The sequence below is a fragment of the Emydura macquarii genome, unplaced genomic scaffold (assembly GCF_026122565.2).
Source record: "Emydura macquarii macquarii isolate MOO-44397 ecotype Brisbane River unplaced genomic scaffold, CSIRO-AGI_Emac_v2 contig_306, whole genome shotgun sequence".
NCBI classification, from domain to species: domain Eukaryota; kingdom Metazoa; phylum Chordata; order Testudines; family Chelidae; genus Emydura; species Emydura macquarii.
In genome coordinates, this window is record NW_027130443.1 from 15,104,534 (window position 1) to 15,120,438 (window position 15,905).

Consider the following 15,905-nt stretch of genomic DNA (forward strand, 5'->3'; position numbering starts at 1 on the left):
TCAGCACTAAATAAGGCCTGAAGGCTGGAAGAGTGAGGCATGAGCTGTCACTCTAATACCATGGCTGTGACTTGGCTTCCTGGCCCTCTGTCCCTTGTGCTTGTGCGAGATTCCATGTGAATGGGGCCAGGCACCTTGGCCTCCTGTAGATGGGAGCTCAGCTCCTCAGGCCTGGCTCCAAGGTCCCCAGCCTCCCTCCACTTTCTGACTTGTTGGTTTCATTGCCTCAATAGATTAATGGTTTGTTTTTGTTTTTGCTGAATAATCCCACCCACAGGATGTGCTGCCACTGCTAAGCACCTTACTTGGGCAGGCAGAACTGGTGTGACCCCAGCACATAAGAGGGTAAAGATGGATGAATTCCCCTGTCTGGTGGAGAGCTTTGGCCAAGTACAGAGCCAGCTCCCATCACTTCTCTAGCTCTCTGTTAATTGTAAAATACTAGTTTAGTATCCAAAAGCCTGTCCACTATCCCCCACAGAGGGAGGATTGGGTCTGGTTGACACTGCCCATCACTAGAGGGGCTCTGGGTGTGGCCAACACCTTGACCCTCATGAGACAGGAAAGTAAGCGTTATCTCCATTTTATCACCAGAGGAACAAGCACAAAGAAGTTATGACTCCCTGAAAGCCTGGGGCAGAGCTAGGGTTAAAATTCAGGTCTGTTGCTTGCCAGTTCCCTGCTCTAACTACCAGCCAATGCTGTTTCCTGTGTTCCAGTTACTGTGCTAGAATTCACCATTCCCTGATACCTTTAGGGCTAGAGAGCTCTTCTAGGTCAATAGAGACCCTGTGCACCATACCCAGGCCGGGACACTTTTTGTGATCTCGGCACCTGCAGGGTAGTCAGCGCCACGCATTTGCTTTTCCACTCCAAGGATGGCACTTCCTTTGTTCCTAAAGAAATGCTAGAAATGCTGTAGCCCGTCCCCTCATAGCCAATTTCTTGCTGCAGTTAGCAGGCTGTTTATTTAAGGAACCAAAGAAAGAAACATAAAAACACAGAAGAGCAGCTGCTACTTTTCCCCCATCATAGCAATGAAAAGGCATGAAGGCCACAGATCCACAGCAAGGTGCTGCTGGGAGTAACCTTATGCATTGGAGTCCATGTTTGCCCTAGTTGAAGGCCCAACTAAGGTGCACAGTTGCATTCTCCCTTTTCCAGACTCAATGTCCCCATTTTCTATTTGCATAATTCTCATATCAAGGCAAATTAAATTCTTATCCTTCCTGCCTTCTTCAAAGAGCTGGTTCCAGTACATGTCCCGTCTGGGAATATGTCTCCTGTAAGCCACTGGGCCCAGGGAGGGGGCTTCACATTCTAGTTTATTCACAGGTTTGTACCCACTTTTGACTCTGTGACTTCTCAATCACACACCTGCCCCTGAGAGGGCTAAGAGGACCGAGCACTGAGGGCCCAGATTTCCTGCATTGGCAGGATCAGTCCCTCAATGCTATTTGGGGGAGAAGAGGTAGATTTTTATCCCAGCAAAAAACAGGATGTAGTGGCTGAGAATGAACAATGGCAAATGAGCAGTGGGGTTTCCTTTGGGATTTTTGCCAGTTTGAACTATTTCTCTTGCATGCTTAGAGACAGTCTTCTCTTTTCCTCTATCTGACGATGATTCAACATGAAGGGGAGAGAAATGCCAGTGACTCAGTGAGATACTGAAGCTCCTGTTTATATCAAGGTATTTTACTAATTAGACTTGATAGCACTCTCTGGTTATCAGTGATTTTGCTTGTAATCCCTCCAATGAAATTAGTATTTATATCTGTAACTGTACATGAGTATTATCAGGAGTAATTATTACCATGGTATTTATTTTAAAGCAAAAGTTTTTGTCCTTTCTAGTCCAAACATTTTGCTCTCACCTTCTTTCCCCCTTCTTGATCAGCCTCAGAAGACAACAAATCACAGAAAAAGATTCAACCAGTTTAGAAAATTGAGTTGAAAGCAACAGCATTTGCTGACATCGATTATTTAATGCGCAATCATCTGAGTTTCATTATTGTGAGTAGATTGTCAATTTAGAAATACATCTCTGTCAATTTAATGTTAAAAAAACCCTCTTCTGGTCAATTTTTGTTGTCTCATGTGTGCTATTTCCGGTGGAGTGATGATGGTACTGGCTCTTGGCCTAGCTCCATCATATCTCTCCTGCATTCAGCAGCTGGTATTTTCTCAGCATTCAGAGTATTGCACCTATAGGAAATAGGCTCTAGTTTTTCACCAAGAACGATCTTTCAAAAAAAAAAAACAAACCCAGCTCTTTGATCTTTCAAAAAAAAAATTTTTTTTGTTGTTTTCTTCACACAAATGTTAGTATGAGTCCAGAGAAGGGTTTGTTTTAGATACTGATGAATATTTTATTATAAACTGATTTCTAAAACAATTCTGTCTTCCTCTCCTCTCTACTAACATCTGCTTTGCAATACTACAGGGAGCGCATACTGCAGGGCTGTGGTCTAAGCTTTCTAACCTACCAGCTATACTGTTGCACAGTACTGAGCGGGCAGCAGTAATATATATACCAGCAGTGTCAAAGTACTCAACAGTTCTAAAGAGTTTCTGGTGTCCCATCCATTTCTGCTTTATTGATTTCCAGGAGGTGCCTTCAGTTTTGTTTTGAGGGATACAGTGGCTGTAACTTGTCACATTTGTAACACATTCCTGAATCCAGCTGCAAGCATGATCAGCTCTTTGGGTGGGGAGTGGCAGGGCTGTTGGGTCTCTGTAGAAGTTACACAAAAGAAGTGTGGGATTCCAATGTGGGAGTTTTCAATGCTTCATTAACATTTTGCCATGAAGAGACATGAAAATCCCTTTTCCTGTGCACAAGCCAGGCTCCCTTCATAACATACTAAAGGGAGTCAGTTTGCTTCAAAGAAATAACAAGTGCCGAACAGCAGAGCATTTTGCATAAAGGGAATGGGTGGATGTTGTTTGTACATTCCTCACCAGCACTGGGCTAAGGATTTGCAAAGTGAGAAGCTGCTTATTAGAGAAACTGACATTTCATCTTATTCAGATAGAATAATTAGCATGAGACAGTGCATTTCGTGTGAGGATCTCACAGCATTTTACAAACATTCATGACGTTAGCCTTACAAGGATCCTCTCCATTTTACAGTTAGGTATACTGAAGTGCAAGGAGATTAAATTAGTTATTTGAGGGCACAGAGCAAATCAGTGGAAGAGAGAGAGAGGAGGGTATAGAATCCAGGAGTCGTGGCTCCCATGTTTTCTCTTACTCTATAAACTCTTAATTCTGGCTAAACTCTTTCACTTCATCCCTTAAATTTACTTTTTTTTGCTGAAACAGAGATAAAATTGACCTAATTTGGAATGGGAGACACTGGCATTTCCATGAATGAGGGTTTACCAAGTTAGGAAAGAAGATTCTAACTTTGGCTGCATATGGACCCATGCTGCATGCAGAACAGCTACTTGATATGCCAGCCAAATGGTTCCATGGACGAGATGTGTGAGTTCAGAGGCAGAGACTAGTGTGTGGGTTGCCCCCCTCAGTCAGTTTGCTAGGGCAGGTCTTAATACTGGGCAAATGCATTCCCAAGCTTCAACTTTTTCTCAACTGCTCCAGGTTCCTTCCCCCAGCAACCTATGCTATTATATGTAGAGTAAACAATACGTCCTGCCCATAGCACCCAGTGACCACATTAAGGGGGCAGAGCAACCATATGGGAAATCACATGTGCTGTCCCTGTTACAGATCTGTATGCATACAGTGGTCACCATCTAAATATGGGCTCCAAGTCCCTTAGGAATTCCTAAGGCCCTGATGAATTCAGTCTTAAGTATCTGTCTCCTTCACATCTCTGCCTGGACTAGCTTCCTACTTGGATTGAATGCGGGAGCTCTAATCTGTTCCCTCAGTCCTGGAGCGAGCAGATGCCTAGCTAGATGCTAGCACCTCACACCAGGGACTGAGTGGGAACTCTTCTGAGGGAGATTATCTTTAGAGGTTTTCAGAGATGTGAGAGTTTGCTTGCTGCGATTGAAAATTCTCCGCTTCACTTTGTCCCTGAAGTCCTCAGAGACATAGTAGTAGACAAAAGGATCAACACAGCTATTGAAGCTGCTGAGGGCCAGGCTTATCATGTAGCTGACATAGAAGTCCCCATAGAGCTTGGAGCAGTTGCTGGAATAGTGGACAAGGAGAAGGATGTTGCTGGGGGTGTAGAACATCACGACTGTGAGCAGCACAAGGGCAGTGAGCTTCATGGCATACGTGTACCTCTCTCCACTACCCAGCAGGATCCACAGCACTGAGCAGTGGCTAAACAGCATCACCACTAAGGGGGCAAGAAAGCCGCAGACAATCAAGCACACAAAGTAGTAGTAATAGTACTCAGCCTCCTCATGCCTGGGGAGGGCGTCATGGCACAGAGTGATGTTTGCCTTATCCAGAGGGTAGGACTGCTGCAAGAGGGTCAAGGGCAAGGTGAAGATGGCAGCGACAAGCCAGACACTGATGCAGATACAGGCAGCAAAGCCTGGGCTGCGGAAGGAGCGGGAGAAGAAGGGGTGCACTGCAGCCATGTAGCGGTCAACACTGATGCACATGAGTAGTAACACAGAACAGTACATGTTCCCATAGAAGAAGGCAGTGGTGAGCCGGCACAGGCCCTCCCCAAAGGGCCAGTGGTTCCCCAGGAAGTAATAGGAGATCTTAAAGGGTAACACTAGCACCAGGAGCAGGTCAGCTGCAGCCAGGTTCATCAGGAAGATGGTGGAGGTCAGCTTCTCAATCCTAGTTGCTAGGACCCAAAGGGCCAGCCCATTGGCTGGCAGCCCCACCAGGAAGACAACAGTATAGAGGCAGGGGATGAGCCACACGGTGACTGCACTGCTCAGCTGGGAGCGGGAGTCCTCATGGATGGACAGGTAGGTGATGTTGTCACGAGTCACCTTCTCTCCTGGGATGGCCCGGGGACACAGAGTGTTCACTGATGTAATCACCTGTTCGTTGGTGCTGTTCTGGGAATAATCTAGTGGTGCAAACACAGTCTGTTAGTGTTCATGCAGGGCCAATGTACGTGCACTTTGCTGGCAGGGCTGGTGACGAGGTTCCTGCACCAATGCCTTCAGGGCTTTGCATTCTAATGAGACAGTGTACCCACCACTGGGTGCGGGAGCTGGGAAGTGGCAGGGATATTACCTGTAGCCAGTACTGCATAGGGTGGTTCTGTAACTAGCTATAACCCCTTAGAAAAACAAAACTAATCCCAACTGGCAAGTCTCCCTATTTCAGGGCTGAACATGAAGGTCAACTTTACCATTATCTAAGGCTGAGAGGAGGTTCTGGTGAAGTTTGCCCAACTACTTCACAGCAGGACAACCGTGCTAACGCTAAGGTGAGCTCTGGGGATGTGGGGAGGGCATTTAGTGTAATGAATTCCAATCAGAAGAATTTAAGGTCTCTGGCTGTCATGTGACCTGCCATGAGCAGAAAATGTAATTGATGCACAAATTAACTAAACAGCAGAAGCAAACATACAAAGGATAGCTTCAAAAAGCATTCTGAGAAAGTTCTAGTTCCTCCAGCAGCTTCTGTGCCTTTCCTCTAGGGTCTAGTTACTTTGATCAGCTATTGTCGCAAGTCCATGGACTCTCACAATTCCTTGGAGTCATGCTGTTTCTCAGAGCTCATGATACATCTCTGCACTGCCCCTGACGTGTGTTGGTTTACCAAGGGATTGAGCATCACACGGATCTGCCACTCAGAGTACAGGTGACTAGGGTGACCAGATGTCCTAATTTTATAGGGACAGTCATGATATTCGGGGCTTGGTCTCATATAGGCACCTATGACTCCCCACCCTCTGTCCTGATTTTTCATACTTGCTATCTGGTCACTCTACAGGTGACACAGATGGAGTCAGTGAGAAGTAACTCCTTGGATGGCAAATTCCAGCAGCTAGCTCTATATTGGGCTTTTTGACAAAGGCAGGGATGCCTCTCTGCCTGTTGTTGATCTTTGATTTGTGCTCAGACCTACCTCTTCTCTGTAAAATCAAATCGGCCCCTACTGGCAGTTCCTGGTTCTTTGTGCCACTAAACAGCTTTGGCTTGGGTCCATACCAGGTTTTGAGTTCCTTGGACTGAGGCTGATGTTCATACAGCACAGTCAGTGCATGGCCTCCAGAGAGCTATTAATGAACCCATGAGCAATGCTGCTCCACACTAAACAGGTTCAGATCCAGAACAATGGGCAGGAGCTGCTCCTCAGGCAGTCTCAAGCTCCATGGCTGCCCTTTGGGCTTCTTCAATTTCTCTTTTGCTCCCCCTCTGACTATAATTCCTCCCCACTTTTCCCTTCCTCTGCAAACACCTTCAGTTTCTTGTCCTTCATTAGATTAGCACATTTCCCCATCACTGCTGCTTGTGTCCTTTGCCTTCACTGCAAGTGTTTACATAAAGATGCCAGGGAGCAAAGCTTCCAGCCCCCTTAATGAACAGTAAGATTTATCACCCAGATATGCCCCCTTCACTCACCATCATAGTCCGGACTTCCCAAGCAGAGTCCCCAGAGGCTACACCACAGCACAAGCCTGTCTGATATGAATGCACACCTGGAGATCTCCATGTTGTGAAGGGAGCCTGTGATATGCTGCTCTGTTGGGAGCTGCCTAAGGAAGGCAGTATTAATAGCTCTGACTATTAATTGCCTGTTGCCTGCCCTTAACTCACGGAAACACAAGGCTGAAGCGCCACTGGCTTTTCCTGCAGAAAAAAGAACAAAGGATATTGACAGCTGCCAGAATGCTCCTTCATGGTCAGGCCATGTGATGGTTCTTGGGTTCTGAGGACGGTGAGTCACCTTGTTCCCCTGCCACCAGCTTGTGCTTAGCTGGGTGTCAGGTCCTTAGCACCACCAGCCTATTAACCACTCAAGCTCCCTCCTCTGGGCTATGCGAGCCCTTACTTTGCCTTGCAGATTAACAATAGATTTACTCTTTGAAGCGTTTCCCTTTAGTGTCCAGCCCCTTATCCACTACCGAGATGCCAGTCCGCTGTCCCTAAAAGAAACAGTACACACCAGCTTGTACCAGCACTTTGCTTAACACTGCAGCACAGAGCTTGTTTATTATGAACACAAGAATGTTTATGATCAAAGTCTGAACATCAGACTGTAGTGAAGAAGGGTACTGGAAACAAATGGTTACATATAAAATAAAATCTTAAGGCTTTCTAGAGACTAAATTTAACTAACAGATTAAATTATAAAATTACAGTTGCGCTACATCAGCCCTATGAAGAAGACTAACAGGTTAACCTCTTGTCTAAAGAAGTTTTATTTCACCAAAAGTTTTCTTCAGTGTTTTCCATCTAGGTTGGCTGAGATCCCATTTCCATTCATGTAAATGTGCTGTCTGTTTATCTCTGACCTGCAGGATAAGGGGAGGTTTCTTCTTTGTCTGTACCCCCCAAAGATCATTGTCTTTACACACAATCAGGATAACCATGTGTGGCTTGTTTGTTCCTATGTGTTGCCTTCCTGTTGATTTCACATTTCTTTATTGACTTGATATGTAAATAGGTATTCATTATGTTAGTTTACAATGCTTAACCTACATCCTGACAGGTGCATAAACATCTCTTGTGTGACAGAAATCTGTTTTTTACTTCTGCTGGTGACTAGTACCTTGATGCCTATTTTCATATTTCATTATACATAACTCCTTACATTGTATCTGTATATAAATTTTACAATTAAATTAATAACTAATGTGATTTCCCCCCTTTCATTTGAGAACTCACATGACATTCTTTGGTAAACTAGAATGTACATCCCAACCTCATTAGATTTCTGTAACCACCTTGCCAGATGTCATTAAGGGTTCTTGGGTCACAGGCCATGTCTGTGTCCAGTGCTTTGTCTCGTTGTACTGTGCAGTTCGAACATAGAGTCATTCCTGGTGTCAGCAAAAGGATACAGACATGGCTGGGATTTCCAGTTCTTTGGTACTGCAGTGCCATCTCTTATTGTCAAGGATAAATCCTGGTTCAAATTACTCTAATTTGGGTCTGCGCCAGAATATTCCTGGCCACCTCAGAGTCAGTTCAGAAGATAAACCCATACAGACAGGATCAGATATCTCAACAGCTCCTGGCAGCTACCTGCAGCACCCATCTTTCCTCCCAGGCCTGGAGAAAAAAATTGAAGTGGCTGCAAACTAGCCATGGGGCCCCCCTCTCTGGATTCTTGTCATTTCCTGGTGGCTCAGTGTGGCATCCAGCACACATAGCTACCAGCACACATAGCTAGCATCACCTACAGGATCCCGCTTCAGCCAAAAGCAATGTTTTGAAATGCACAAGGGCTGCTGAGCAGCAGGCTGTCCCAAGAGGCAGCGCCTAGCCCTGCTCACAAACTAGCCCAGTGCCCAGTGGGGTTTATCGAGGCTGTAGCCTCATTTCAGGGCAGTTGATAGTTTTCAACAAGTTCCATGTGGGACCAGCTCCCAGGCCAGAGTCACTCTGATTAGCTAGTCTTGGCCCCTTGGTCTCCCTGGCCCCTTTCCTGCGTTCATTGAACCAATTTATTGAAAAACTCTCTGAATCCAATGAGCTATTTTCATTTAAGTACGTCAGCTTCAGCCCAAAGCTCTGTAAAAGATAAACAGCCATACAGCATGATCTCAGAGTTTGATGGAGGCTTCCGCAGATAATTGTCACAAATGCTGAGCACAGCCCCCACAAGCAGGAAATCATGCCTAACAAGGATTCACAGGATGGCTCTGTAGCTGGGGAGATAAAGCTGAATGTCAGTGACTCTCTCCTAGAAAGGAACTGTGCTTCCAGACAATGTTACCACTCAGTAAACCTGCAGGGAGGCCTGAGAGCCCTTCCCTGCTAACAAATGGTCTGGAGGAACAAAATGCTACTACTGTCTGCATGGTGACTATACTATGAAGATGCTCCATATTTACAGCTGCATAAGGGCATTTGGGGGGGAGGAACCTGTCATAGCATGGGACCCTGTTATTTCCGCACCAGATATTCCCCAAGCCCCGGCCCTCTGCTACTTGGACCTTGAGCTCTTTCACTGTTCAATAATTTAATCCTCCTCTATGCTCTGCCAAATCCCTAAGTCTTTCCTTCACATCCATGGAGGAGGCTCCAACCCATCCCACATCTCTCAGATAAATGCAGACCATGTCCTGATTGCTGCAGAGAATGGCAAAAGCCCCACTGAGACTGCTTTACTCCACAGTGAAACATAGGCAACAATGAAGCAGGAGGGCAGCCCAAGGTCAGGGGACACAGTCTTCAGGGAAGCAGTATCTGGTAAGAGGCTCTTGCTCCACCACAGCACTCTTGCCTGCCTGTCTCAGCTAGGCCCTAAACACAGGAGCCGCGATCCTGGCAGTAGGAACTGTGAATTTGATTTGGCAATATGAACTGATGGCTCATTTCTTTTTGGTTCACTTATGAATGGCCTCTTCTGTGAAGGTTGCAAATCCAAGCCTGGCTGCTGTTTGATGAGATTACTCTATTTTGAGGAGAAAATTATCCTATTTCCTTTGCTTTTGCCATATTCCCACATCCTTGTGCTGAGTGTGTCCAGAAGTGGCGTTTCACTGGGCAGAGAAGATGCAATGTTAGATGTTTTGCTTTTGCGATTCTCCCAGGATTTATGAACCATTACAGAATGACTCATGTGGCCACATATTTTCCATGCCTCAACCAGGATCCTTTTCACGCTCTGTATCCAAAAAATTAAACATAATCCATTCAGATAGTGTGCAAATCACAGCCCCGCTTTCTATGGCCAGGTCTCTGGGGTAGAGCAAGGAGAAGTTACTTATTGCTGTCTCCTTTACTTTGCAGATGCTGTGGAATCATTGCTGATTGCTTTAGATGCAGAACAGAATGTTTGAGCGTTCTAGTGACAGAGGTTTCCAAGAGATGCTAACAAGCAGTGACAGTTGTATGATCCCTGCGTGTGGGGATAACAAAGCTGATTTTAAGACAATTAATTGATCATCTCCAGGTACAAAGAATGCTCTTCCCCCCAGAGCTCCCAGTTTATGGGGCACACAGTAGGAGAGCAGGCCAGGGATGGTAGAGTTATTGAAGATGATTACAAAAGGGCTGCCCCAAACTCAGATTTTCAATGGCTTAGAAGATCTAATGCTGGAAAGAGAAACCAAAAGGTTATTCCTCATCCCAAGACCCCCATTTCATGTCTTCATGGAATGTCACTTTGAGACGATTAAGTATCAAGGTAGAAAACTCAGTTCAGCCGGGCACCTGCCCTAGTCTAACATGATGATCGGAGTCTAGGCAAGGGGTAGCCCTATGACTTTGCAGACAACAGTGTGGATTATTTCCACTAGCATCAGCATAACCTCACATTTTCCATGAATGTGGCTCTGGCCCTGCCTCCACCAGCCACTGAATGTTGGTCACATCCAACTTGGAACCGCAAGACACAGGAAGCTACTGCTGACCATTATAAATAGAAATTATGAACCTTTTAACCATGAGCCTCCCATGGTGCCACAGCTCAGCTAGAGAGATGAATTGCAGCACAGTGATGCTCTCAGGCCTTGGCCACTGCAGCCTCTTCCTGACACTCCCCTCCCACAATCTGACCTGGTCACCAACTACAGCCACATTCACCACCCGTTTAACCTCCTTCCTGCAGCTCCCAGTCATGTCACACATCACCCTCCTGCCTCCTCTCATCCCCTTGTGCTCCCCAAGCTGCTCATCAGGGTCGCCTGCCATACCCTTTGCCTTATCACCCCCATGCTTTTCATGTCCCTCTCCGCCTACTGCAAGACTGAAACTGCCCACCCCTCCTCTATCCTGTGGTACATTTCTTCTTGCCTTCACTGAGCCCCTGCTCCAATTTCACTTCTGCAAAGAGCCTTATGGGGCAGGCATTCTTGGACATGTATAATGCCTAGCGCAGATCTTTTAGAAAAACATCCAATCTTGATTTTTTTTTTAACAATGTCAGTGCTAGAGCATCCATCACAACCCTTGGCACGTTCTTCTAATAGTTAATTACTCACCATTAACCATGTATGCATTATTTCCAGTCTGAATTTGTCTAGCTTCAACTTCCAGCCCTTGCATCATGTTATGCCTTTCTCTGCGAGACTGACGAGCCAATTATTAAATTGTTGATCCCCATGTAGGTATTTATAGACCGTAATCAAGTCACCCCCTTAATGTGCTTTTTGAGGCTAAATAGATTGAGCGCCTTGAGTCGATCATTATAAGGCATGTGTTCTAATAATTCTCATGGCTCTCCTCTGAACCCTCTCCAATATATCAACATCCTTCTTGAATGGGGGTACCAGAACTGGACACAGCATTCCAGTAGTGGTTGCAGCACCAAATAGCGAGGCAAAACAACCTCTGTACTCCTACTTGAGACTACCCCATTTATGCATCCAAGGGTTTGCATTTGCCCTTTTGGCCACAGTGTCACTGTACACGCATGTTCAGCTGATTATCTATCATGACCACCAACTCTTTTAAAGAGTCTCTGCTTCTCAGGTAGAGTGAGCCATCCTGTAAGTAAGGCCTGTTTAAGAAATAGAGACTATAGAATAACACTCCCAACATAACCCTCCCTAGGATGCAGTTGGCATTTCCTTTACAGCAGTTGCTTGTTCTTCTAGCCAAGTAGATGTCACTCTGGTAACAGGATTAGACACGTAAAATGACCATTCTTGATCTCTCTCCATTTGAACTGAGGAGCCTGTGCAGGTGCCAGCCCGGTAAAAAGTTCAACCAGGGATTTATTTAAATGAGGTGGGGAGAGGAAGGTGGTAAATATAGGAGCTGTAGACACCAAATCATTTGTGTGACCCTCATCTAATTAAAATTTCAGCAACCACAGTAATCTCTGCTCCTGGTTGGCTCTGGATTGGACACATCCCATTATGGGTTACCCAAAGAGCTAACACTCTAGAAGCCAAGGCACAATAAGTATAACACCCATGAGGCTCTGGCTTTTAGTGGTATTTCTTTAAGACAGAGACTTCCATTTACCACATTTATTCAGCAAACAGGACCTTGGCCTCTACCCACTCCCCTAATACAAAGTTTAATAATAATAAAGCCCTTGCTCCTTGCCAGCATCCTTTACTTTGGATGGGAGCTCACAAACTTTGGGCTTGGCTACATGGGGAATAATTCCTGGGTGGACACACTCTTGTAAACTAAAAGTGACTTTATTCTAGCATAATTACTCTAGTTGCAAAGCAGACTAATTATTCCAGCACAGGGGCCAGGTGAAGGGGGCAAGTTCTTCCAGAATAGTTATGCAGCTGAATTTCCCCTCTGTAGACACAAGGCTTTTGGGATGGGGCATTCCCTCCCTGACACACACACTTACAGATGATGTGGGTTTCTTGGCAGCATTGAATGTGCAAAGGAGCTGCCATTTGGGGTTCAATCAAACAGCATTTGTATGGTTTTGATTGCCAAATCTAGTTGAAACTGTTACATGATAACAAGTGCAAAGTGGAATGGCTGTCACCTAGCATTGCATTGGAGTTGAATACTATGTGAAGCAATACCCCATTTTAGAGGTGTGTAGGTGTTTTTCTTTCTAAGTCATTCCTAGGTTCATGAGCTCTGCTACGAGATTGCATGGTGTAGTACAGGACCATGCAAAATAAAAAGCAGAGTATTAAACAAAGGCCAGCTACTTCCTTTAGTGTTTCCCATTTGTTTGAATTAGAAGATAACTCACACCTATTTCATCTAATGATCAAGAAAAATATTTTTAAATGAATTTTTTTCTTTGCCATTAAAATTGCTCACTTGATGAGATTTCTGTCTGAGCTCAGACTGCATGGGATGATGTCAGAATCTGGCTGTCCCTGCAGCGGGCCTGTTCCCTCCCTTGTAGCCTGGGGGACATTTTCTTTGTAAGGTGGCCAAGATTTCTGAGAGGGGGGCCTCTGTATAAAGTGTATTGTGTCCTCGCAGGCACCAACTCTGTATTTTTTGTCAAATTATCCCATGCAGTTTATACATCAGAGGATTATCTATAGGAGAAGCAGAAAAATAGTTTGTTTCCTTGTGAGCAAATCATACACTGAACTAAAAAGGACAGTTTAATTTTGTTATGGCAACTGGAGTATTGAGAATGATGTAAAGGAAACGCCTATCAGCTCTGGGTCAGATCACTGCAACGTCCTTTGCAAAAATATATATTAATTCTTTTGTTAGCTAGAGCTCATTGGGAAGCTAGTTACCTCTGTTGTTATGCAGGAATTTGGGAAGGTAGGGGTTGACAGGCTATTTTCATGATTGTAGTTTATTGCAATAACTTTAAGCCCTTGTTCCAAAGACTTGTGAATGGAAGTCATTCGCTATATTGAATGCCTTTTTTATTTAGCTTTACAGATTAATTTAGCATATAAACTCCTAGGGAGCCAAGATTGGATCATATTTGTGCAGCACCTGGCACCACATGGGTACTGCTGGAAACAAACAATAGTTTGTGCAGTAATTTCTGCTGATTAGAATTTTTTTTTTTAAAACCACTTTCCTTTAAAAAGCTGCCTTTCCATAGAGCAATGGTGCCACCTAATGGGCTATTGTGTTTTTTTCCAGCTCAGGCCATCTTTGTTTAGCTCTAACAGAGCCTTGGCAGTTTAGAGTAGAAGATAAAATAGTCAGCGGGCAGGTTCCAGGAAAGCTAAACATCTCATATTTTACAGAGCAGGAACGCAAGAAGCATATGATTAAAGTTTCCAGATACTGGACTAAAGAGATCAGTGCCAACCAGACTGGACCTGGACTGGAAAATACTTCAGTTGCATTTAGCACTTACATTGTATATACCGTATTTCGTTTCTCCTTTAGTGTCAGATATTAGAGGATTATTATTATTATTATTAGGATTATTAGGGGGCTGGAGCACAAGACTTATGAGGAGAGACTGAGGGAACTAGGCTTGTTTAGTCTGCAGAAGAGAAGAATGAGGGGGGATTTGATAGCAGCCTTTAACTACCTGAAGGAGGATGGAGCTAGGCTGTTCTTAATGGTGGCAGATGACAGAACTAGGAGCAATGATCTCAAGTTGCAGTGGGGGAGATCTAGGTTGGATATTAGGAAAAGGTTTTTCACTAGGAGGGTGGTGAAACACTGGAATGGGTTATCTAGGGAGGTGGGGGAATCTCCATCCTTAGAGGTTTTTAAGCTGCGGCTTGACAAAATCCTGGCTGGGATGATTTGGCTGAGGTTAGTCCTGCTTTGAGCAGGGAGTTGGACTAGATGACCTCCTGAGGTCCCTTCCAACTCTAATCTTCTATGATTCTGTGATCCAGCTTATAGCAGCACTGCACCCACGTGACATTTACACTTGCAGCATTTTAGTCTAATAGGCAAGTTCTCAGAGGAGGAAATAATAGAAAATATATCTATTACAATACACAGCAAAAGGGGGGCATTTATAATAGTCTGTTCCTTCAATACCAGATCTGTGGCAATGGGCGTGCCCAACCAGGGAGAAGAATGATTCAGTCATAGGATACTAACCAAGGATTCAGTAGACCTGGGTTCAAGTCTCTGCTTTGCCATAGACTCCCTATATAGCCATGGTCAAGTTACTAATCTCTGTTCCCATCTGTAAAATGAAGCCAATAGTACTTCTCTACCTCATGGTGGTGTTCTGAGGATAACAACCATGATGAAGGTGAGGTACTACAGATAGCCAGCACAGCCTAAGGCCACTTATTTTGTGATTCATAGACTCAGCCTTTAAGGCTGGAAGGGACCATCATGATCATCTAGTTTGACCTGCTGCCACAGAACCTTGCCCGCCCACTCCTGTAATAGGCCCATAATCTCTGGCTGAGTTACTGAAATCCTCAAATCTTGACTTAAAGACTTAAAAGTTATAGAGAAGCCACCATTTACTCTAGTTCAAACCCCTAAATGACCTGTGCCCCACTCTGCAGAGGAAGACACACCTCCCCCCCCAGCATCTCTGCCAATCTAATCTGGGGGAAAGTCCTTCCCAACCCCAATTATGGTGATCCTGAGCCCCACAAGCCAGACACCTGGGAAAGAATTCTCTGTAGTAACCCAGCGCCCCCTCACCTCCTCTAGTGTTCCATATCCTGTCATTGGGGATGTTTGCTAACAGCAGTTACAGATGGACCATATGCCATTGTAGGCAACCTTATAATACCACCCTCTCCATAAATTTATCAAACTCAGTCTTGAAATAAGTTAGGTATTTGCCCCCACTGCTCCTCTTGGAAGGCTGTTCCAGAACTTTATTCCTGTAATGGTTAGAAACCTTTATCAATGTCAAATCTAAATTTGTTGATAGTTTATATTCATTTTTTTTTGTCCCAAGGTTGGCACTTAACTGAAATAACTCCTCTCCCTTCCTGGTGTTTATCCCACTGATATATTTAGAGAGCAATCATCGCTCCACTCAACTTTGTTTTGTTAAGCTAAACGAGCTAGCTTCTCTTAAGGTAGGTTCTCCATTCCTCAGATCATCCCAGTAGTTCTTCTCTGCACCTGCTCCAGGTTTTATTTGATCTTTCTTAAATAGGGGAGACCAGAATTGCACAGTGTTCCAGATGAGGGATCCCACTGTACCATCTTGTACAATGGTAATCACACTTCTTTTATCTTTACTGGAAATACCTTGCCTGCTGCACCCTAGGATTGCATTAGCCTTTTTTGCAGTGATGTTTCATTCATGCAGACAATGGTTAAGATTTTCAAGATCGGGTGATTTAAAGTTAGGCATCTAAATCATCTCTTACACTTAAAGAAGTGGCCTGATTTTTAGATGGGTTGAAAGCCCTCAGCTCTCTGTGAAGGATACATTGTGGCACTAGAAAAATGAATGCAGCTCCAGGATAACTCACCCAGAAACCATG

The 15,905-nt window shown here is 44.7% G+C and overlaps 1 protein-coding gene across 10 annotated transcripts in view; it reads left to right on the forward strand.

The window, feature by feature from the left end:
* Positions 1-15,905, forward strand: part of CPAMD8 (C3 and PZP like alpha-2-macroglobulin domain containing 8) — a 126,798-nt gene that overhangs the window by 89,937 nt on the left and 20,956 nt on the right. For 2 of the 10 annotated variants that reach the window (XR_010922167.1, XR_010922170.1), the window contains exon 44: positions 1,591-3,310. The exons of 1 other annotated variant lie outside the window; for it this stretch is intronic. Coding sequence is in view for 1 of the 9 variants with exons in the window: in XM_067561312.1 (XP_067417413.1) it covers positions 5,276-5,459 (184 nt within the window). In the remaining 8 variants the exon portion in view is untranslated. Of the gene's footprint in view, positions 1-1,590; positions 3,311-5,275; positions 7,704-9,858; positions 10,127-15,905 lie in introns of those variants that run through there. 7 more of the 10 variants (XR_010922169.1, XR_010922168.1, XR_010922175.1 and 4 more) reach the window with 7 other exon arrangements.